Below are 23905 nucleotides of genomic sequence, written 5' to 3'. Positions count from 1 at the left end.
TACACAACCATTTGAATAAGACTATTGCGCTTTGTAATTCCTTCCTATTGTATGTTTTGTTTGTACTCAAACAAGAAAAGTAGACAGTTGCTTAGGAGCTGCTCTGTGTGTTCACACTGTAGGTCTTCCTCTACTGCAACAGAGCTGTAAAACTGCAGCCACTGCTCCCACCTTCAGGTCAGAAGAGGTACTGCAGTTCAGGGGAGCAGCAGTGTGGTCTTGAGAAGCTTTGGCCTATTACTTCCACAAGGTCTCAGCCTTTTGTTCTTGTTTTAAGAGTATGATAAAGCATACCACTTTATAGTGATATATATAAAGTGGGACAACAAATAGTATTTTAACATCCATACATTTTTTATGGTTTTCTGTTATGTTCTGTTTTTATTAGTGACCCTACAAGTGTTGAGATTGTTCAAACTGAAAGATTATTATGTACTTTTCTGTCAGCAAACAAACATGATATAAGATGGGTATAATATAGTAGAAATGCCTAGTAAACATTAGGTAAAGTGACAGATGCTGCATTAATTACATTCAACACATTTTAAAGATTTAGTTTAGTTGTTTTTTTTCTTTTTGGGCATTTGCCATTTTTATTTGATTGTAAAAAAATAAAGGGGAAGACTGAGACCCCCTCGGCCAGCTATACACACTACTTTAAGGGCTGTGTTTCATGAAATAGTTCAGATGTCAAAGTGTTTTTCTGCTGTTCAGACTGCTTTTGCTGATCAAGAGTAAGACGCTGAAGGATGAGAGAGATATTTGACCAAATTAAATGTGAAAAACACACAACAATGAAAGTGACTGAATAAGAGGTAGACAGAAATGCATAAAGGAAGTGAGATCGGGAAAAAGACATCCACACAGACAGACAGAAATGCACAATGCTTCAAAATTATGTCAATAAACCAAGCTTATTGACAGTTTGGAGCTAACAATAGTGTCATTGAGTGTGTTTGTGTGTGTTTTTGTGAGTGTATGTGTGTGTTCTTGGCTGTGGTCAGGGTTGTTATGGCGATTACAGCACTTCTAGAGGCTCCTGGCCAGTTCCTGTGTGATTGTCCTCAGGAGGAAGTGATGTCACCTGTTTGTCCTCATTCCCTCCTGACACAGGAAATGGACCACAGAGGGATACTGGCCTGTCTGTCTGAGAAAAAGTCCATCTCTGTACATCTGTCTGGTGCAGCAGTGCAGGTTCCAACATCATATAAGACGTCCTGAGTGTTCTTGAATAAAGTGGAAATCCAAAACTATCAAAGACCAACGCTATGTTTGTGTTGCAAGTAAAACATCTGTATTATATGCTTCTCCAGGCTATGCAAAGTAGAACGTGCACAAGGTTCATTCAGAGATGTTCTCTTTTCCTTTTATATTTATACATTTATGTGACTTTTTATTTTTTCCTCCTGACATGAGTTGGAGCAACCAATCAGCTCCCTTGGCATGTTGTTGAGATTAAAGAGATTTCTCTGCAAGCATCTGCAATCCACGGTTACCAACAACACCCTTCTCTGTTGCATATCTGCTAACTTACTCCAGCCTTATACAATAGATAGAGAAGGAATGTGAAGGCATCACTACAAACATCTATTAAAAACACAAAATTTTAGTACAAAGTTAAGGCTGCTTCTGGTTAATCTAAAACAGGAGGTTCGACTTTTATCTAATGAAGACAATTCCTCTTTCAAGAAAGAGAATCATTCTGCCTGACCATAACTTCTACAAATATAAGATTAAAAACTATTTCATAAGTTTACAAAACCAATGGGATCCACGAATCTGTTGATTGAGTTTTCCTTTCATACACATACACTGGCAGTGGATTTTTCATTTTCCAATTTTCACCTCTTATATAAATACTCATTTATTTCCAGAGCCGGGTTATTCTTCAAAAGCTGTGGGGAAATTTTCTCCTTAGCTCTTTCAGCACTGCAGGACTCCTAATTTCATCAACACAGCTTGTGTCTTTTTTAACAGTATTGTATGAGAATGTTAATAATACATCGAGCACCATAGATACTGAGCAAAAAATAATTTTCCACATCTGCGGTACCCACTCTGTGCCTCTGCCCTCTTGTATCTGCATATATGTGTGTGCGTGTTTATGTGTGTGCGTTAGGCTCACCTACTCCTCTCCACAAATGACAGCGCTGTGGCTAACAACCACTCCTGCCCATTTTGACTGGGCAACAAGGGCTTAATGACAAGTCACATAACAATGGAGAGGAGAGGGGAGTACAGTAGAGCGCTCCAGCCAAACTATCAGTCTGTCAAACAATGGCTTGTCAGCCCTGATCTTCTCTTCTCTCTCTCATTGTGGTGCAGATAAACAAATCAAACGCGCACACTCACCTGCACACATACGCTCGTATACACAAAAAATGCTTGTTTTAGAAAAAACAAGCGGACTCATTGACACACAAACAGAAAAACATGCCCAGGTGTATGCATTAGCACACATGAAGATGTAGAAGCACAACAAAGTGAAAACTCTGTCTCCCACACACACACACACACACACACACACACACACACACACACACACACACAGGCAGCATAACTGGCTGTACAAGCAGGGTTTGATGACAGCCCCCTAACAATAGGGAGCAGAGCAGCCTAGCTATCTGCCTGTCACACAATGAAGGGGGTACTGCTGAAGAGGTTGTCACCACCAATACATGTAAACACACACACACAAACACACTGAAAAAATCATCACAAAAATAAAAACATGAGCTGTAAAACATGTGTGCATACCAGTGGGCGCACACACACACACACACACACACATACAGTCTCACACACACACACACACACACACACATAAACGGCGTAATTCAGAGCGCTGCCATTTATGTGAAGAGCGCTCCGTTTTCCAGACTGTGAGTGGAAGTGAATTTGCTTTTTCTGTCGAGTGCAAGTCAGGTTGGATTAAACAACACTTGGCCAGTGCTGATGGGTTATCACTGTGCATCTGTGTGTGAATTTGTGTGTGTGTGTGTGTGTTTGTGTGTGTGTGTATGCCTGTACTGTGATGATGCCCACAGGCGCCTGGGTTTGATGCAGGCAAATCTGTAGACAGCCCCCTTCTCCTGTCAGGACCCATCTCTCTCTTTTCTTTCTCTCAAGGTGTCCTTTCACTGTTTTCTTCCTCATCATCTTTCACTTTGTTTGCATCTTTTCTCTCTGTGTTGCTCACTCCTCTCCTCTCCTCTTCTCCCCATCCGTGCCTCTTCTACAACTCTGCTCTAGTTTGTTGTCTACACCCAGGCTTAATGAGGCTTCTCATTGTTTTTTTTTTAAATCAATAAACAGAACAGAGACAAGAGGCAGAGACAAAAAGAAAGAGTGGCTTCCATGCTAAGCATCTATCCCCTGACAGCACCTGCACAGCACTTATACACACTGGCTTTTCACAAGACGCCAAATTCCCCCCTTTTTTTTCTATCAACTCTAATCATTCTTTTACATTCTTTCATTGTTTTTTTCTAACACAGATATACTCCAAAACCATCAAGAGCTTCATTGTAACTCGTTACACTTTCCTTTTTTCCCCCTCTTGTTATTATTATATTATGGGACTGTGTTTTCTCTGAGCTCTAGGGATGCCTTTTGACTGTGCTGAGCCAATAAAACAAAGACACTGTGGCAGTGTTGGGTAGTAATTAACTAGTCTAATGAGAAATTCATAGAGTACAGATATCAATACTGGAACCAAACCAGACTTGGGTTCTCATTTTTTGTTGTTACTGACTGCTGTGTATACAAAGGACTGAGTGAGATCCCAGTGCTATTTGGTGATATTTTTACTCTAGGTTTTTAATCAAATTGTTACTATACATGAAAGCCGCCCTCTCAGTCATGAAAAATTTAACATTGCTAAAGAAAAAAAAATAAATCTGTCAGTAATAAAAGCATGCAGCCACGCATGAAGATCAATGCCCTTCCAATCCAAACAATTTAACATGTACAAAGAAACTGCTGTTACATTTCCTTATAGCACTTTCACTGAATGTGTTAATAAGGCATCTGTTCAACTGTAGAGAGGCTGGTATTATAGTATGCTTTGTATACACACACACACTGAGCATTACATACACAGTACACACACCCCACTTTAAAGGATACCACTTTATCACCATTAATAAATCCCCTAGAAAGTAAAGTTATCCTTCTAAACAGTCTGATATGCTGTAACTTCTGATGTAACTCCATCCAAACACAGTTAAACACCTATAAAACAGACACACTACATTGGGTGAGATGTAGTGTATTCTGAAACAACCACAGGACTGCAGTTACAAGGAGTTGTCGGACATTTAGCCCTATATATATATTCTTGGGGGTGCCCAAATATAACCTATAAAAAACACTGTGGTAGCTTTGCTCAGCCCTTTGTATTTTGATTATTATATAGCTGACTTTAATAGTAATCGATAGTGAGATAGTAATTGGGTAAGGGATTTACTGAAGACTTCAGACAAATGGACCAAGTTCACTTTATCCATTGTAGGATCTCCTTGGTATCTGTTCTCTCATCTTCTACTCTTTCACACACTTCAGCACATCTGTTGTTCAGCTAATTCACCTAAAAAGGTGCTGAGTCGACACTCAGTGAGTAATACAGATCTGTGAGTGTGCTCAATTGGATGGATTTTAGGGAGCTGCAGAAACGAGGGGTCTGGTGCTGAGAAAGAGAGAATGAAGAAAAGAACCAAAGAGCCCAGTAAAGTAGAGAAGAGTATTGCTAATGGTGTCTGGATTGCAGTTCGATGGATAGCAAGGCAAAGGATCAGAACGTAGCACTTGATCCTGCAGCACTTTGGTGATTTTAGCCATGTGAACACTGATGACATAATGACCCTACTGCCTGGCTCAGGACAGGAAAGAAGAGGATTGTGTGGGATGGCATCATAAACTACTACAGCAGCAATGCACTGCGGCAGATGAGGTGCACTGTGGTGGATCTGAACAGAATAACTTGCTTGAGTTTTAGTAAGAACTCCAAAGACATTAAGTTTCCTTCTCATTCAAGGAGTTGAGTGGAATTTACGACAGCTATGTAAGTGACTTTAATGTGTTCCCATCATTTGCCGTATTTTGGCATCCGAACAGTCATTCCTTTTTCTATAAACCTTACCTTGAATTATTGTTACAGAGCTGCTAAAACATGAGTACTGCTGCTGTGTCGTTGTGCCCAACTTGCATCCATTCCTGTGAGTTTTACAATGCCAAAACCACAGATGTGCAGTGCTTTGAATACACATTAAAATGCAAATGTATACGCATGTATTGTACTGTACATTTGTGGTGTTCGAACCTGCAAGTACTATGCACCGTGTGTGTGCATGCAAGTTCTAGGTTTGTTTATGTGTTCCATGTTAGTGTACCAGTGTGTGTTTGTGTAAGTGTGTGTCTGTCTGTGTCCCAGTGAGTCTAATGGTCCCTGGAGGCAGGCCAGCGTCCATCAGCAGACAGCAGGCATTAGTGCTCTACCCGAGTATCGATGGACCACTGGTGCTTGACAGCGGGCCCCTCCCTGTGGTCGCAGGACTGGATGGGTATATGTACGCCTGTGCGTGTATGTGCGTGTGCGTGTAATAAACACAGAAAGTGTTTTTGATACATACATATAGACACACAGAAAGAGAGAGAGAGATGTTTATGTGTTTGAGGGACAGAGATGTTTGTGTATGACCCCTGACCTCAGGCTATGTGTCACAGCTGTGTGTGTCTATGTGTGGGTGTGTGAATGAGGGGCCGCCCGGCTGTCATCGATCTCACACACACCAGGCCAGCACTTAACACTTGGACTGTAGCGACTAATACACTCACACCCTCTATTACTGCCCCACTGGAGGCACAGCGTGTGTGTATGTGTGTGTGTGTGCATGGCCTACTGCCAAGCCCATGCTGCTGCTGTTCAATGGCAGCACAATAGATTACACATATAACAGTGTAATGATATATCTCTATTAGACATTCTCCTCTTATCTCTCCTCGTCTCTCCCCTCTTCTCTCCAAGTCCATCCACGACTTATCTATTAGTTTTCAGAGACTGTACTGCTGTAAAAAACCTCCCCATCTGTGGAAGCAGCTTATTACCACCTATAGTTACATTATATTTTTTGGCAACCATAGTAATTATGGCAGCAGTGAAGAAGGAAGTCAGGTGACATATTACATAGAGCGAAAAAGTCTGCAGTAGGGGGAGGTTGGGGTGGATTGATGGATGGATCGACAAAATGCAGGACTTTGACACAGGACACCACAGTTCGTTTCCCACATGAAACCAATAATCAGTGTTGCTTTTTTTATCCATGACCGTTCCACAACCTCATCCGCATGTTTATTGTTGTGACTGTGATGACAAAGGTCCCCTAACCTTAAGGAAGTACTTATTTTAACCTGAACCCCAATGTTTGCCTAAACTTAACCAAACCATGACCAGTCCTATGGGTCGTATCTGGCAGTAGGGACAAGCGACCTATGTGGTCATTTAGGATGGAGGACTTGTTGAATTTTCCACACAGAGATTTAAAAAATAACTGGCTTCAACAGGGTACCACTTAGTCAGATTGCAAGACCAATGATTGCATTTTTAAAATGAAAACAATTACAATAATAAAATAATTTTCAAAAGCCATGGATAAAAAGGTGTACATTTACCAGTCTGCGCTAAGCACAGGCTTCAGTTGTCCATAGTGCTCTCCACCAATGTGTGTTTCAGACAATAATATTTTGTGCCATTGTAAATAACTATAAAGCATTTTACAGATTCCTTGAGAGTGAACAATTAAGACAGCAGAGGATCAGACCTACACAGTAACTCTAAATTCCTTTCTACCAGTAATGCAGAGTGAGTGGATACCAGCTGTTAAATAGCCGGGGTCAAACTGGCACTAAGAAAAATATAACTGGATTGTGCATCACAGCATAATAGTTGTTTTGATCCTCTGAGTTGTCTGGAGTTGGCTCATGGGTGTTATGGTAGATATCATGGAAATGCATGCATCTGACAATAAAGGAAGAGGAGGCAAAGGCACAGAGAGTAAAGCATCTGCAATTGTTGATGATAGCATAATGGAGCCTTGCTTCACGCTGTTGCAGACAATAGACCTACATGCTGCAGCACAGACATACAGAATAACCAACAGTAAAATCAAGGTAGAGGAGTTGTACAACATGAAGTCACTTGTTGAACCACTTTTATAATCGTCTTTTACAATAAGCTATACCAATCAAACACACAATAGGTGGCCTTTAAAATACTAATTGATGGTTACTGTTGTGGTCCTCTGTTTGATTTGTCTTCATTTTGTGGACAAAAAAACATATTTGTCTACTTTACTGTTAGTTGTTGAAACCTCTAAATTGGGAAAGGACAAACAAGTAACCTTGTGGTCATGATTGATGCTGCAATATCAAGCTCTCTCCTTAATAGACAAGCAAAACTAATCTGTTCAAATTAGCTGGACAATATAAACCTGCAGCACAACTTTCGTTTCCAATGCATTTTGGGAAAACATCTTCTCGACCATTCTGTCCAAAGATGTAGAAAAACAGGAATCACACCAACATGGATTACTTGTTAAAAACAATGTTTGTACTAAAAGCATTTCAGCTTCTCCAATATTAGAATTTACTGCTTTTTATGCTTTATATCATTATAAATCAAATACTTTTGCTCTGGATGTTTATTTGTGATTCCAGGATGCAGCTCCTCTGCCTGGAATGGCTCCATAGGAACAGATTCAAGGGTTTCACTATCAAACTCCTTAGTGTCATCAGGGTTAAGGGACCTTTCACTAAACAGCCTACTCAAGTGAACAAGGTTCATATGCAGCACAAAGCGCTGACTCTGTGTGATAATGTTGTCCATCACTGTGCACGCTTGGATGGAAACAGTCCACTAAGCATGCTGTCAAGATACACACACATACACACAAATACACACATGCATTAGTGTGTATTTGTGTGTGATGCACTCTGTGCACCAGTGATGTGTAAGTAAAGCCACCTGTCTCTCTTCTCTCAAACACACAAACACACACACACACACACACACACACACAGAGAGAGGGAGTCTTACAATGCTCTCTTCATTCTTTCCAGTAATAGCTTGTCAAAGCAGCTGGCTAACTGAAGCTAAATAATGCCTTATACACAATTGGGCATTATCCGCTAGGCTAGCTAGCCTCTCACCACAGCCGCCCAGAGGCTAATGTCCAAATGAGATGGTTCATTTCAGCTCTCTCTGTCTCCCTCTCTTCCACTTTCACTTTTCTATGTTTATCTTCATGACCTTGTCCTTTTTCCCCCATGGAGGTAAAGGACAGGAGGTAGAAGTGGTAGAGAGGAGAAGAGGAAGGCTGAGGATAGAGAAGATAAGGGGTGATGGCCATGGCTGCCAGGGTTTTTGTGTGTGTTGGAGAGGGGCATTAAAGGATAGAGAGGGAGAGACACATATAAGAGGAGACAGGAAGCTTTAGGCCATAGACCATAGACCAAGCAGCCTCTTAAGTGATCTGATTGCCTTGCTTGAGAACTGCAGTGACCATGCTCAGAATGGTTTCTAATAATACATCTCCATTTAGACTGACCCTGCAAACATATGCGTGCACATGAATACACACACACACAGGGGGCACACACAAGCAAAAGGAAAGGCGAACACATACACTTATGCTAACAAAAGAGATCACTCTCTTGTCTCATAATGCCAAAGAATGAAAACTAAACACAGCAGTACACAAAGAAACAGAGAAAGTCTGAAGAGTAATAGAGACAGTCCATCCGCTGTCCATGTCCTTTAGCAAATGAGAAAGAGTGAATGACACTTATTTTAAATTGATCACCAAAGCACTGTGATGTGTGTGCATGTGTGCATGTGTGCATAAGTGTGCGTGTGTGTGTGTGTGTGTGTGTGTGTGTGTGTGTGTGTGTGTGTGTGTGTGTGTGTGTGCAGGATGAGAATGGCCTTAAATGACGATCATTGATTAGCTTTAGGTCTATGGCCCACTTAGGGCACGCCATGTGTTTGCACTCACACAGACATACAAACACACGCACATGCACGCACGCACAATCGTCACAAGTGGATGGTGGAATGACTCTGACAGAGAACATGGACAAACAGTAAAGAAGGGAGGTCGGAGGGAAAAATAAATGGACACAGATGAGGAGGAGGGAACAGCAAGTGGACGAAAGAGAGGGGAGTGTAAGAAAAGATTCAGAAAGAGGGATGTAAATAAAATGTTTTTTTATGCCAGTTTTGTGATTGTTTTTAGTTTTGTTTTGTTTTTTATTCTTTGGAATATTTTAATTTTCAAATGTAGATGGGCTATGAAGTTTTACATACAGATGGGTGACAAACAAAAAACTGAGTTTCTTAGTAATGTGCTGAGCCACCGCAGCATCTTCAGTACTCATTGGCACAGATTCTACAAGTCTCTGAAACTCTTGTGGAGGATTGAACACCAGTCTCTCAAAAGACAGTCTGTCATTTGTTGTTTTGAAGGAAGTTGTGGAAAGCACTATCCAACACATGCCTCCAAAATCTTCCTGTGATGAGACCTGGTGACTGTGATTCACAGCATATACAAGCAACAGTATTCGTTTCCCCGCTCATTTATATGAATTTTTCCATTAAATCTTCCACCATGTGTATCTGGAGAGATGTTAAGGAGCTAACCAGAAGCTCACCTAACAAACATACACAACAATTATTAGTGCTTTTGAAAAACTGTGTGTGTATCTGCAGTATGTGTCTGGGAGTTTAGTGTGCCCCTTTAAAAGGCACACCAGGACATTGGTATGACAAAACAGATGCCAAACTGGCAAGCAGCTTCGATATACAAACAGCCAGTGACACTCACACACACACACACTCACACACACACACACACACACACACACACACACAGTAACAGAGTCATACAAGGACTTACAGCACCCCCAACTGGGGGACAACACTGACAAAAAGAGACAGAGGGAAGCACTGTACAGATGCATGTGTGCAAACACAAGTTGTGCATTCACATAAACAGGGGCCTCTGCACATACAGTAGCGTATGCTGATTATAAGGCGTACTATTCATGTATCCTTTCTCTCTCTATTTGTTTCTCTCCCGCTCTCTGTACTTAGACACTTCACACCCCTTATGTGTGTGTTATGTAGCTTATAGTGTTTGTGTAGTGTAGTTATAGCTGAGCAAATGTTTTCCCACACACAGTCCAAACAAAAGCCAGGTGACACTCACATTCGCACACTCTCACACACACACACATCCACAAACACACACACCATGAAAGAGGTGCAATTAGAGCATCCCACTCCAATTAACCAGCTCTCTAAACAAATCCACATTAGGCCCTCCATTGTGGTTGCGCTCGAAAACAGCCACTTGGGAAAGCAGCATAAAAGCTCCAACTGTATTTCTCCTCTGGGACACATGTGCGCTTGTGTGCATGTATGTGTGTGCATGAGTGTGTGTGTCAGTATGTGTGTGCACAGACTGGCAGTGGTTACACACTGGCACAGAATCTGGGCTGTTATGATTGTGGTGGTGATGGGAAGATTGTGCAATCACTGGTGGGTGGAGAGAGTGAGGGGAAGGCAGAGAGGGAGGGAAGAAGCACAGCAGAGAGGGTGGAAAGCAATGAAACTGGGAGGGAAGCTGTTACCAGCAGCACAGGAAGAGAAAATTAGAACCTGTAGCACTGACATGGTGAACTCTGCTGTGCAGGAGTGAAACATCTTTTTACCAATCATTCCTAATTTACTGTTTACCTCTCATCATATCTGTATACCCTAACCAGATATTTTGTTATATTTTGAACTTGCAAAAATAAGACTGCAAATAACTATTGTTTTAATTAACACCTAACCTGAAGATTTTTTTTGATTACTTGATCAATACTGTATAATATTACATTATATTGGCAATGGCAAAATCAAATGATATGTAACAGTGAAAAGCAGCAAATTCTCACATTTAAGAACCTGAAAACTTGTTTTTCATTTATCCACTTATTAATTTATCAACTAATAATTAACTTTATTTCATACCGTCTGAAAGCATGGTGTAGTGAGCAGATTTTCACATATATAAAAGATCCTTTAACAGAATCATTTAAAACCACGATGAGAGAAAAAAGAATTTAAAAAAAGGTCAAACGACGTTGAGATGTAAAGAAAGAAAGGGAGGGATGAAGGAAGAAGATGTAGGGCGCTGAAAAATTATGTCTCCATCTGTGATCCCACACTTAACCCTCCCTCTCTGATCCAGCCCTGCTCAGAGACACACACACACACACACACACACACACACTTGATGAAAGGCCCAGTGGGGCAGCACACAGAGTTTGGAGGAGATCCGTCTAGCAACCTGGTTGCACACCAATCTTCCTGTAATCCCTTCTATCCCTACTGAGACACACCCACACACACTTACATGTTAAATTACATGTTACATGTTGTTCTTACTGTAAATAAAATAAAATTCATATCATATGCACAAGTGAAGGGGGTGTTACATTATTTAGACTGTTGTGAGGGCTTCACTGGTCTCACGGTAGAGAACTGTTGTTAGTAAATTTGGCTTTCCCAGCCATTGACCTCGGTGGTTTTTGTATCAATAACTATAAAGGATGACTTAATAATATCATTTGCTTTTAGGGTCTTCAGTCCCAACTACTGGCATGTCCGAATTAATCAGTAGCCAACTTAAATAACAAATATAAATATTTGTTAAATCATAGCTTTTTTGAATATTTGTATGTGTTTGCAATTACACAAAAAAACATTACAGCTTGAAAAAAAAAGTATAAATGTCATTTATACCGGGCTATTAAGTTTTGTATATATACAGTATATATATATATGTGTATATATAAAAACAGGATTTATGGTGCATGAGAAACAGGGTCCAGGGTGTCACCATTACAACTGGGAATATCCATCTCAGTCACTACATCCATCTAATGTCTCTCCTTCTCCCTCCGTGTGTGTGTGTGTGTGTGTGTGTGTGTGTGTGTGTGTGTGTGTGTGTGTGTGTGTGTGTGTGTGTGTGTGAGAGAGTGTAATAGAGAGAGAGAGAGAGTGTATTTCAGCCTCAGTGGGCAAACACAAAGGTCTGTGGCGCCATGGCCTGCTGTGGACAGCTAGAGAGACAGAGTAAGAGAGAAGTGTGTGCATGTGTGTGATAACGTGTGTGTGTTTCTATGTGTCTGTGTGTGTGAGAGAGAGACTGACAGCTGAAGGAAATGTGAAACTGCTTCATACTAATATTTATATATATATAAACCACACAGATATGTTTTGTTGTCAAAGTTTCATCTTTTAGTCTTTATAACTTCCTTACAAGACTATACAAACAAAGACAATTTCTCTTGCATAATGTTCTAAAATTAAAGCTCTGCGATAAAGAGTAAAGCCACAGCACATTATGGCAGTTAGCAGTTAGCATAGCCTCAACAGCTCCAGTTCCCTCAGCCTGGAGCCCCAGAGAGATGCTACAGCTAGTTAGTGATTAGGGCTGACTCTCAGAGGGCCACTTGAAAATCAGTTAGCTTTCCCCTCAGAGGCCTATACCAACTCAGATTAGCATTTAGCACACCCATTAGCGTCAACACATACTCTAGCGTTAGTACTGTGCCAACTGACAGTTAAAGGCCCCTGTGGGGCTATTTACAGAGTCTCCAGACAGAGAGAGACTGACAGAGTGAACAAGTGACTGTAGCAGTTTGTGCATTAAAGCTCTAGAGTGAGTCACTAAGGAAGTTAATAGCTCCTTAGCTAAATAACAAACACATTAGCAGTTGCAGCAAAGTCCTGTTGACAGTCTGACGGCTGTCAAGCAGCTGCTCCACCTCTCTGTAGGGACTTTTTGACGAAACGGCCCCAGGAACCAAGGATTCCCAAGGGTTTGGACCAAGTATTGAGTTATTGATAATTATTTTTTCTTACAGTGACTTATAAAATAAATTTAACATGCACATCTGTAACTGTAAATTAAAAAGAAGATGAAGTCAAAGACACTTTGTATAGTTTTTGGAGTCAGGAACTGAACCTAAGACCATGTTCCTACTACACATAAAATAAAAGTAAAGTTCTTGCTCTTATAAAGTTTCACGGGTTCCTCAGAAGGTTTTGGTGAAAAACACCATGTTTCCATTCTGTAAAAGACAGTGAATGCTTTACAAGAAAACAGTTCCCTCTCAGCAAACGTATGCTGTTACGCTGTAAATGAAAAAAAAAAAATGGAATTTAAAAACTGCATAATTATTACTCTTCACAGCTTTGCATCAGGCGATAATATGAAATCAATGCAAAGCAAGAAAACAATGAAACACACACAAACTCAGTATTTGGAGTGGAGCCAAAACAGATTCCCATATGCCCATGTCGCCATTTACTATAGCTGCCCCACTCCCTGACCAACACACTAATCACATTAATCATCTGTTTGTTTTAAAACATCATCAGGGACATTCACACACAGATTTGCACACACATAAACAAACACATGCACACTCATGAACTTGCATGTGCACACTTGTGCCTTTGGAAGTACACAGTGGTGCACTTGATGGGTACAAGAGGGAGGAGAGCCAAATTAACCATGCACTAATCACTAAGCTCTCTAATGGAGGCATATTCAGCACATTTGTGTTTGTGCACACATATATGGTACACACGAATATGACTGCAGACACAATGACAAACAAAGTATTCATTGAGAGTTGGTGTAGACAAAAAAGTGTTTTATACTGGGTACATGCTTCAATCTGCTTCAAGAAACACCATTTTAACGATGTGCGTATATGACTTTTGTGCCACTCTCATATGCTATTGTGCAGCTGTACCCAAGGTTGTATTCATCATCGTCACTGCAGGTGATGATGTAAAAGTTTTAAGATTCAGACACTAGAGTCAGTTTGAACGTCTGCAATTACAAATAAATACTATAGGCAACAAAAGAATATCTTTGAGGGTTTTATAGCTTTGAATAAAATGTTTAACTGAAGGTAATATAACTAAATGGGATTTTTTTTTTAAGTGAAACAAGAACTATTCCCAGCTATGATTACCACAAATGTTGGCATAGCAACTAATAAAGAATACCTATTTGTGCTCTATGGGAATTAACAGCAAAGTTGGAGCACTTCCTTGTCAAGCCTCCTCAGCTTTTAACACATCTTGTATATTTTCTAACTCCAAACATAAAAATAATTCAAATAAAAAGCTTTAAAGACAACAGGATGAAGTACAGTACACTGTATGTTGGTGGTATGGTCTATTAGACGACATGATGTTCCAAATGTTAATCACAATTCAGTGATATAATGTACTCTCTCACTCACTCACTTTCTGTGTGTGTGTCTGTGTGTGTTACTTGGGTGGAGGGGCCAGTGTATGCTCAGCTTAGGCACCATGGGGGACATTGCCAGGAGGGGCACATAGGGGTTGGGTGACTTAAATGGAGAAAAATCCAATAATTGTATCCGTCCAGAGGGAGGGCGAGCTTTTAGGGAGGGGAGCGTCCTGTTATTACTCTTTCTTTTTTCTTTCTCTCTTTCATTTCATCCCCTAATTCTAGGGTGAAGGGGGTAACCTAAGAAAGGGAGGGAACGAAGTGGAGAGACATGAGGGTTACAGACTGAGCTTGCTCTTAAAGTATGTCCTTGTAATTAGCTGAGTATTAGCAATGGTGACAATGCAAGAGCACTGGGCAGGGAAGCACCCTTTAACGCTCTACTCATTTCCTGAACTTAATCCCCACCGCTTACTGGTAATAGTGCACACGTGCACACGCATCTAGACGAGCGCAGACACACACACACCCACACACACTCTCACTCTCTCTCTCACTCTCTTTCAGTCATGCACAAATTCACATAATCAACTGCTGGCTATAATGGGAGAGGACTCCCTGAGCAAAGCTACACCCAACAGCTCACCTTCAATCCCTATTGTGCTCAAAGTCATAATGGTGGTTTACTGCAGGGAATTTCAGCCTCCACGTGCATGTGTATGTGTGTCTGATTGTGTTTGTGCATGCACGAAAACATTTATGTCCACATCTGTACATTAGCATCAACTTGTGTTCACAAGTAGTGTGGTGATTGTTTACTTCTCGAATGTCAAGAAGCCTCCAACACCCAACAGTACTTCAGGCAAGTTCCCGTTTCTTGTTTCCTCCATTGAATGGATGGAGGAGACAAGGCTACAGAAGCGAAAATCAATTACTTACAATTAAGTCAACCGGCAACTCTTTCAATGTGCCCTCAAGCCACTCAAGTCTTGCTTACACTACCTCCAACCCCCACTTCTACACCACAAAATGACACACACACTGCAAGCACATGTAGATACACACTTTTACAAGCCACATCCACTTACTGTGTAACTGTCTTTTTGTATTTAGTGGTTAAATTATAGACTTAGAAACAAATTATTGTGGCAATGGCTAAAAATGCAGTTAAGGAGCATTTCAGTCTGTCATTTTTATCCAGCTGTAAAGAACAAACAAAAGAAGCAAGCATCATACAAAATGGATTTTAATTGTGCCTGTTATGACTGTTCTCAATGTCTAAACGTTTCCTCCACTTTTAGTGCAGAAGAAAAGAAAAACAATTATTAAATTTAAAGGCACACAAACTACATATTGGAAATAAACTCTTTTTTCTAGAACGAAAGTTACCAGCAACCTCCACCTATAAAATATTAGCCGCTGGCAGCCAATCTTCAATGTAAAACCAATATATGATTGCAAAACGGTGGGGTTATCTGATTCTCATTTGATTTAACTCAAGTGATAGAACTTCTTTACATTTTAAAAACTCTGATACTAATGACATTATAATGTGTTTTCATCAAATGTCTTGAAAACAAGTTAAAAATAAGTTTCTTAACAATATGATTCATTTTTCTTTCTAATAAAATCATTCAAAATGCCACACACCCATTTTGGGAAAAAAAAGCTCCTTCTATCTGACAATCAGTGAAGAAATTATATAAATGAAACAGTTCTGGTCCAGTCCAGGTCTGGACTGACTCATGACCAAATCACATGGTGAACTGACAGTAGTAGTAAGTGAGGTGTGTATTATTGGTTATCATCACAATGTACAATGATAACTAATATGTTATCATATAAATGAGAAGTGAAGTTTTGAAAAATATAAAAAATTGCTGGCAAAGAAGCAATTAACAACAGCTCTGAGAAAAAAGAAAGAATGAGAACATGGACATGGACCAATGTTATTACTCTGAGGAAGCTTGTGTAGTATTGTAGTGTTCCACATTGATTTTTGTTCCATTAGCTTAAATAAAAATCGTAAGAGACACCTGAGCTCAGTCCAAAGCACACCAGTAGAGAACCATTTCTATAGAGAGCATGTTATAAACAGCGCAGAGGGGGACCACAAACCTTGTCATTGACACAACTGTCTGAGTGAGCGTGTGTCTGTGTGTGTATGTCTGTGTCTGTGTGTGTATGCCTGCCAGCTCCCAGTCTAGCGCTATTGTCTAACAAGGTCTAATTAGCACTATGGCACAATGAATTAGCATAATTATGCAAACAGGGCTCCGCTAAAGGCTTGGCACAAGGGGAGGCTACGGGGGGCACCTATTACAACACACACACATGCACGCACATATGCGTGCACACACACCCACACACATACACACAGTCACTAAGAACACTTAGACACTACATGCAACACATTAAACACGCATACATGACTGTGATAGATCCACTGGATACAGACAACACACACACCTGTCCAACACGGCATGTACAGTGATGATTGGCTGTTACCTATGCTGACATTTATTCTCTCTTTACAAATACATCATCCTGCCACAAACACTCCCCATACCATGACAAACGTCATATAGACACACAGAAATGACCAGCTAAACCCCCCCCACACACACACAAACACACACACACACACACACACACACAAACACACACACACACACACACAAACACACAAACACACACACACACACACACACAAACACACAAACACACACACACAAACACACAAACACACACACACACCACACACTGCCCTCCCTCTCAACACTCAAACATTCTGGGCTTATAGTATTTACCAGCAGGGGTGATAGGTGAAGTCTGTGGGAGATAATAGGATGACTGAGAGGCTGAAAGGCTAGTAGCCATTCAGACAATGACAGCTGTAGTGAAGAAGGCTCTATTAAGCTTCATTAGGATGCTTTGCTCTTGATTACAAACATGCACACAAAGACACACTAATGCAGGAAGAGGGAAAGCATTGCTCTAAATCAGACTGAGCTTGACTGCTTCTATGGCTTCCAGTGGAGGATTCCAAACACTAAAACATGCAGCAAAGATAATGTACTCGTGTCTGTGTGTGTGTATATATGTGTGTGTGTATGTGCACACCGGTCTGTCACTGTGACCTTTGTCTGCAATGTGAACCCAACAAGTAACCCCACAGCCCAACAAGCCCTCTTACCAAAAGCCCTGCAATGTCAACAAGCTCTACCCTCTCAAACACACACACATGCACACACCACCTCTGATGCATTCTTAGTCACCAAACCCCAAGGGCCTGTATTGTGTTCTAAAATCCTGATCCCTAGCAGGAAACAAGCACCCTTAAAACCCCAAACAACGCCTGCACAAAGCTCTCTTACGATTACAAGCCCCCACTGTCAGCTAAAGAACCAGGAGGGTTGGAAGTTCAGAGTTCAAATAGTTCAAAGTGATCAAGACCAGTCTGAAATAGGCCCGATCATTCATTGACAACATACCATAATGAGTTACAAAGGTAACTACAAATGACCTTTGGATGACCACCAGAGGGGGTGATTTCTACTTGATAACTCATCAAGTGCAAATATAAAAGAAAAGAGCAGCAATATAACAAAAATGTCCTCATAGAAACTGTTTTCAAAAATAATTTGTCTATGTACTTCAAATACTTATTTAAAGAAGTAATTGAAAGTCATATTTTCACCTCGTGCATCAACAATTAAAATAAAATCTGCAAAGTTTTTTTCCTCCATTCAATGCGTAAATTTTCTACATAGGCTCCTGATTTCCTAAATTACTTTCTCTCACTGTGATTATGACACGCCATGTGATCAAAGCTGGTACTGAGTATGCTCAGATCCCTTGAGATCCACTCAGTATTAGACATATTGACACAAAGACCCATGACAAACAGCAGTAAAACGAAACTGTACCAGACACGATTAGAGTGAATATAATATGGACCTCCCAGTCCTGTGTAGTAAGTAGGTTCCTCAGAGAAGTCATTAAAGCCTTCATCTGGGTTTGTGAATTTGACTTTTTTTACTTTTTGCTTTTATTTCTTTCTGCAAAATTAAGTATTTTTGTATATGTGCATGCTCTGTCTTACAGTATATAATGATTTACACAGGGTAATGGGTTATAAATTATGCCAGTACCCTCCATTAACCAACCCATGTATGTGGTTCTATTTGGGCTTCTGCAAAAATAATACAATGCTTATTGAACTGGTCAGAAGTGCACTGATATCCCAGATATTCCAAGCAGTATGTTGTCTGAGTCCTCTCAGTGACATTATACCAGCTCAACATACACTCTCCATTTCTTAAAACGTCTTCATTGAAACTCCTTGCTTTCTCCTCTGGTCTTGAAATGAAACCATTGACTCCAGCTTATCGTCACCTTAAGAAACAACATATTGTTCACATACGTGCACAGTGGTGGGACAAACACAATAACCGGCAGAGAGGGTCATGCTGAGAGGGGGTAGCAATTTTAAGCTGAGTCCACACATTTTGGAGGCAGTGAGCTAATCCACCCAGGCTTTTTAGCCTGTTATTCATGAAGACAAGGACCTCGAGGATTTGGGCTTGTCCACACCTCAGGGGTGGGGGATTATCAAGGTAGCAGGAAAGGTGAAGGGGTTGTGATGGTGGGCAAAGTGAATGTGTTTATTAAGACTGTGTAGATTTTTGCATGCATAAGTGTGTGGCTTTGTGAGGAGCACACATAAGTAGGAATGTGTGAGTGTTTGTGTATTTAGAGGGGATTCTCTCTGACTCCCACCCCCAAAAATATACCCCTGAGCTCTGACAGGGTCACCTCTGTGCCTTTCAGAGCCTCCTCTCAACCAGTCCTAATTGATCTCACGCATTACTAGTCCCAAACATGGGATGGAGAAGAGGAGGGAGATGGCTGGCTCATTGTCTGTGGAATGAGGTCCCCTTTGCTAGTGGCCCTCCACTCCTTGCACACACACACACACACACACACACACACACACACACACACACACACACACACACACACACACACCCACATACACCCACAAAACACACACACACACACACTCACACACACACACTCCACCTCTGGCATGCCCACCCACCATCTCCCCCTTTCTCCTCCTCTATGCTCTCATCTCCGGCTGTGCTAATCCACCAGCCAAGTCAGGAACTCAGTTACCCATCTGGCCAAGCATGACTCCAGCTGGGAGGAGAGAGGGATAGAGGGGTGGAGGGAGGAAAGTGGAGAAATGGTAAGAAGGGGTAGATTGAGAGTGAGGAATGAGGGGGTATATTGTAAGCAGTCTGGAGATGAGAGGAGAATATCTTAATCAAGCTTTTATAGAAGAGGATCAGAAACACAGAAGAACAGAGATAATTAGATATTTGCAAATCACAAAGAGCAGCGTAGGCTGCTGGAGGGCCACAAGGCAAAAACACGATGACCTCTTCTTTAGATATCTACAAAGAAAAAAGTATTGATCCTATTGTCTACTTCTAAAGAAAGGGGATTATCCATTCTAGCAGTTTGGAATGGGAGCTACCACTGAGCTCTGTCATGACTTATATAGTCTGATCCCAGTGTGCAGTGAAGTAGCCTCTAGCCATGGCCTTCACCTCTGACCCTGACTCCTGTGGAGCCATCTGGCTGGTTAACTCTAACCCATGGCCTTCGCCATAACCCATCACATGCTGGTGAGGATGGATCCACACTGAAAGAGGCTCATAATGAATCGAAATGGATCACATCTAAGTATACTGACAGTGGAACAGGTCTGTGAAGCTAAATCCACATTTATACTATATGATTATAACTATTTGTAATCTCATTTTGAAACATACTTTGCCGGAGTTTCAAAAAGTACAGAGTGTGTGTGTGGCTGGCATGATGCATGTCTAGTTGAAATACCTCTATGACTGCTTTTACATTGCTAAAAAAACATAAGTACTAACTTAACAGAGTAAAACTGGATTAAACTCAACCAGAAGTAAACTCAGCCAAGCTTCATAAATGCTTCACAGATTGAAGGTCAGAATCAAGTGTGCAAATCCCTGTTTGAATCATGCTCTTTCCCTAGTCCCAAACCGCTCATCACTGTCTACTGAAGCAATAAGATGACTGCAATACACTCTCCTTCTAAAGGACATTTGAAGGTAGTTGGGAGGAATGAGTACATGATAAACCGCTGTAGAAGCCACACAAGAGACGGACTCCCATTCACAGAGAGAATCAAACCACCTGCATCAAACCATCAATCAAACACTAACAGCACACAACATGAGGCTAACCCAAAGTTGTAGTGTGTGTGCATGTGTGTCACAGATAAAAGCCAGGAAGCAGTGTGGGTAAAATGATCTCCACTGTGAACATGATCACATGCACATAAATCACACAGACACATTACAAATACAATGACTTTAGTCAGATAAAATATGTACTTACAGACATTACCAGTGTTGTCAAAACTGTTGAGCACTTCATTAACTCTAAGAGGCCCCAGGCTATCCCTGTGAGAAACAGAAATATAGGTACATCAGTCTGGGAAAGAACTATGTTGTGCATTTTCTTTTTACAAACAAAGAAACAAGACAAATAATCTTAATTACTATACTATAAAATATTTGTCACATTAGGAAATATATAAAAGATTATTATATATATCTTTGGTTTGAAGTTTAAACATGTTTTTAGATACTTTCCCTCCAGCCTCCAAAATCTGCTGCATTTTCTACTGTAATTTACAGTACTTGCATACATTAGTGGGAAATGTCTCTGAAAAACATCAAAGTTGCATTTAACCATTAATTCAGCATCATTTCAATCTCTATATTTCAACCTGTTTTAAGCCTTAACAACATGTTATGCAGTGTGGTTTGTTCTAGATTCACAACAAACCACAGATTCTATAGTTTTAGCTAATGTCATCATCATGCTCTTTTACCCTTGGGGATAAAAGCAGCATAACACTGTCTAACCTGGAACTTGTTCAATACTGACTTTTACCCAGCTCGTCTGATGTGCTGTGGTATCATGTAGTTGCTCCTTGTGTGGTGCACTGTCACCATGCAGCCACTGTGCCAGCATGAAACTAGAGCCTTATTTCCATTCAAGTGAACGTACCTGAGTAAGGCACTATATTCTGGAAAGTAGACACTTCTGTACTCCACCCACTGGTCATCTGAGGTATCACTGGGGTCTTGTGTCACAAGCCTTTTCCTGCTGAAGAGGTCGAACGTGGCGAACCTTCGAACAGATGCCTGTTTGACCTCTGGATTGTCCACCTGCTTCTGACGCAACACCTGTGAGAGTTGGGAGTTGAAATAACGGGTCAGTGAATTTTAATTTCCACAAAAAAACACATCCCTTAACTGTTAAATCTTCGTATGAGCTGAAAAGTCTTCAGAATTAATAAGTCTTGTTTTTCTGTTTTGCCTGTGTTACTTGTCAGTTCAACAGACAAGAGATCCTTCCTTAAGTAATAATATGCCATGGAGGTGAAGACATTTTAAACTAATTTTAGATTTCTCATTTTTATTGGACATGATTTGGTCTTCATTTGATGCAACAGTGAATTCAGACATCAAAAATTTCAATAACAATGTCATGTATTCCAGTTAACCAAAAGTTGAATGTACTTTCAGTCTATGATGTTGCAAACAGATTAAAACTGTACAGTTAAAATGCACAGATTTAATTTTCATCTTCTTATCCCCAACAAAACAGAACTCATTAAATCATATAAGTTCTATCTATCTATCTATCTATCTATCTATCTATCTATCTATCTATCTATCGTGGTGGAGTCCATGCACATGGCATGTATTACTGTCCCAGCAGGAAGAACTGCAGAATGCAAGAAGACCCACTGCAGGGAGCTTATGTTGTCAGACAAGTGTAACATTGGTATAATGACCATCTATGGAAAAAAAGTAAATGCCCTCCTTTTATAGCTACTGCTCATGTGAAAGGTTCTTGCACATTCATAGCTAGTGAGAGTCTGTGGCCAGAGGAGAGAGATAGATTTCTACTGGTCTAATCTACTCTGTAAAGCTACTTATACTATAGTTATAGCATAAGTTATAAGATACACAGTTTTATTATGAGTTATACTATATATCAAAGCAGATTAGAGTACTAATAAACCAACATCATTCAAAAACACCAGACTGTTGTCTACTGTGGCAGACAATCTGCATCAATTCCATAATTTTTAGATTATCAAACTGCAATGACATCTACATAAATCAGGTAGGGAAAGAAAAACAGTAAAATATGCCCTCCTCCATATTTCACACAGCTTGGACAAGGAATAAATGCTTGTTGAACTGTAATGTATAATTTTATGTCAGAGTTTAGACAAAATGAGGAAGAAAACATGAGAGGGTGAAAGACCGGTGACTACAATATGTTGCCTTCACTATTATTTTTCTAGTTATGCCAATAATGATCCATGGACCCAGGCCTCCACTGATGAGAGGTTTTTCCTTTTTTGGCTTGAATCAAAACTTTTGCTGTTCACAAACTTCTCACAAATCTATTGTAGGTAACATCATGTAGATACAAGACTCATGTAAATCCCAATCAATATGACCTTGTAACATCTGATTCAATGATTTGAAACACAAATGGGAAACACTGTAATTTGTTCTTTAAGGCAACAACAACAAGCTGCTGCTGTTAGTCTGTACTGGGAAAGATGACATCCTTAGATACAATATTGAAAAGTTTTATAAATGCATTTTATTGTTATAACAAATAAAATACTCAAAAAATCCGAAAGTAAATAAATGTGAACATATACTACTAATTAAAAAACTGTGTTGGTCCTGCACTGAACAATATTGAAACGACGAAACTATTTGCTAACTCCTGGTTATGAGGAACAAGTATTCTAACGGTAATACAACATTCAAATATGTCCAATGACACAGTTCACGCTGAATATTTAATACATTTTCAAAATATGTCCGCATAGTAAGTCTAAGACAATGAGAAAGGTTTGTGCTTGCTCGTACAACAATACCTGTCGTAGTAGAGTCCACCTGGCTCGGGCGACATCAGTAGCACCACAGGTCTCAGTCTGGGAGGTGTGGGAATCAGCTGCACAGGTGTCGTCATTAATATCTTTCCTCAAAGGCGAAGCCGGCTCGGTCTTTTCTTCAGCACCGGTGGAGTCCCTCTCCATTTTATCTTCGAAGTTACGAGCGGAAATAAAATTTTAAACAAATGTTCTGGCTGCAGAGCTGTCACAGTTATCGGTAGCAACGTGGCAATACAAAAATAGGGCTTTTTCCTTAAACTACACCAACGCAAAAATGATCACAGATATTGCTTGGCTGTAATCACCTGTTACACCCACAATGGATGCATGCTACTTCCGTACACTTTTGGCATTCAAGGCATAACAATGGATTGTCGAAACAACGATGTTCAGCGGCGGCATGAGATTTAAATGGTGCCGTCTTACTCAAATCATTTAACGTAATAATGATCATAGAGTACCTTAGAGTACTGGTTGGTCTTTGTGTCTGAGGATTTTTTTTATATATTCTATTGGAAATAACCACAATGCCATGTATAAGAGG

The 23905-nt window shown here is 40.4% G+C and overlaps 1 protein-coding gene across 1 annotated transcript in view; it reads right to left on the bottom strand.

Moving 5' to 3' along the window:
- camkmt (calmodulin-lysine N-methyltransferase) overlaps nt 1–23905 on the bottom strand; it is a 109706-nt gene that overhangs the window by 85074 nt on the left and 727 nt on the right. The window contains exons 2-4 of the mRNA XM_022763641.1: nt 23344–23510; nt 21441–21619; nt 20763–20827 (exon numbers count right to left, since the gene is read on the bottom strand). Coding sequence (XP_022619362.1) covers nt 20763–20827; nt 21441–21619; nt 23344–23505 — 406 coding nt within the window. The 5' untranslated portion in view covers nt 23506–23510. The remainder of the gene's footprint in view (nt 1–20762; nt 20828–21440; nt 21620–23343; nt 23511–23905) is intronic.

This window comes from Seriola dumerili, unplaced genomic scaffold (genome assembly GCF_002260705.1).
Source record: "Seriola dumerili isolate Sdu_G_001 unplaced genomic scaffold, Sdu_1.0 BDQW01000478.1, whole genome shotgun sequence".
Lineage (NCBI taxonomy): Eukaryota > Metazoa > Chordata > Actinopteri > Carangiformes > Carangidae > Seriola > Seriola dumerili.
The sequence above is the reverse complement of the archived record's forward strand: the minus strand, read 5'-3'. Positions and strand labels throughout refer to the sequence as shown.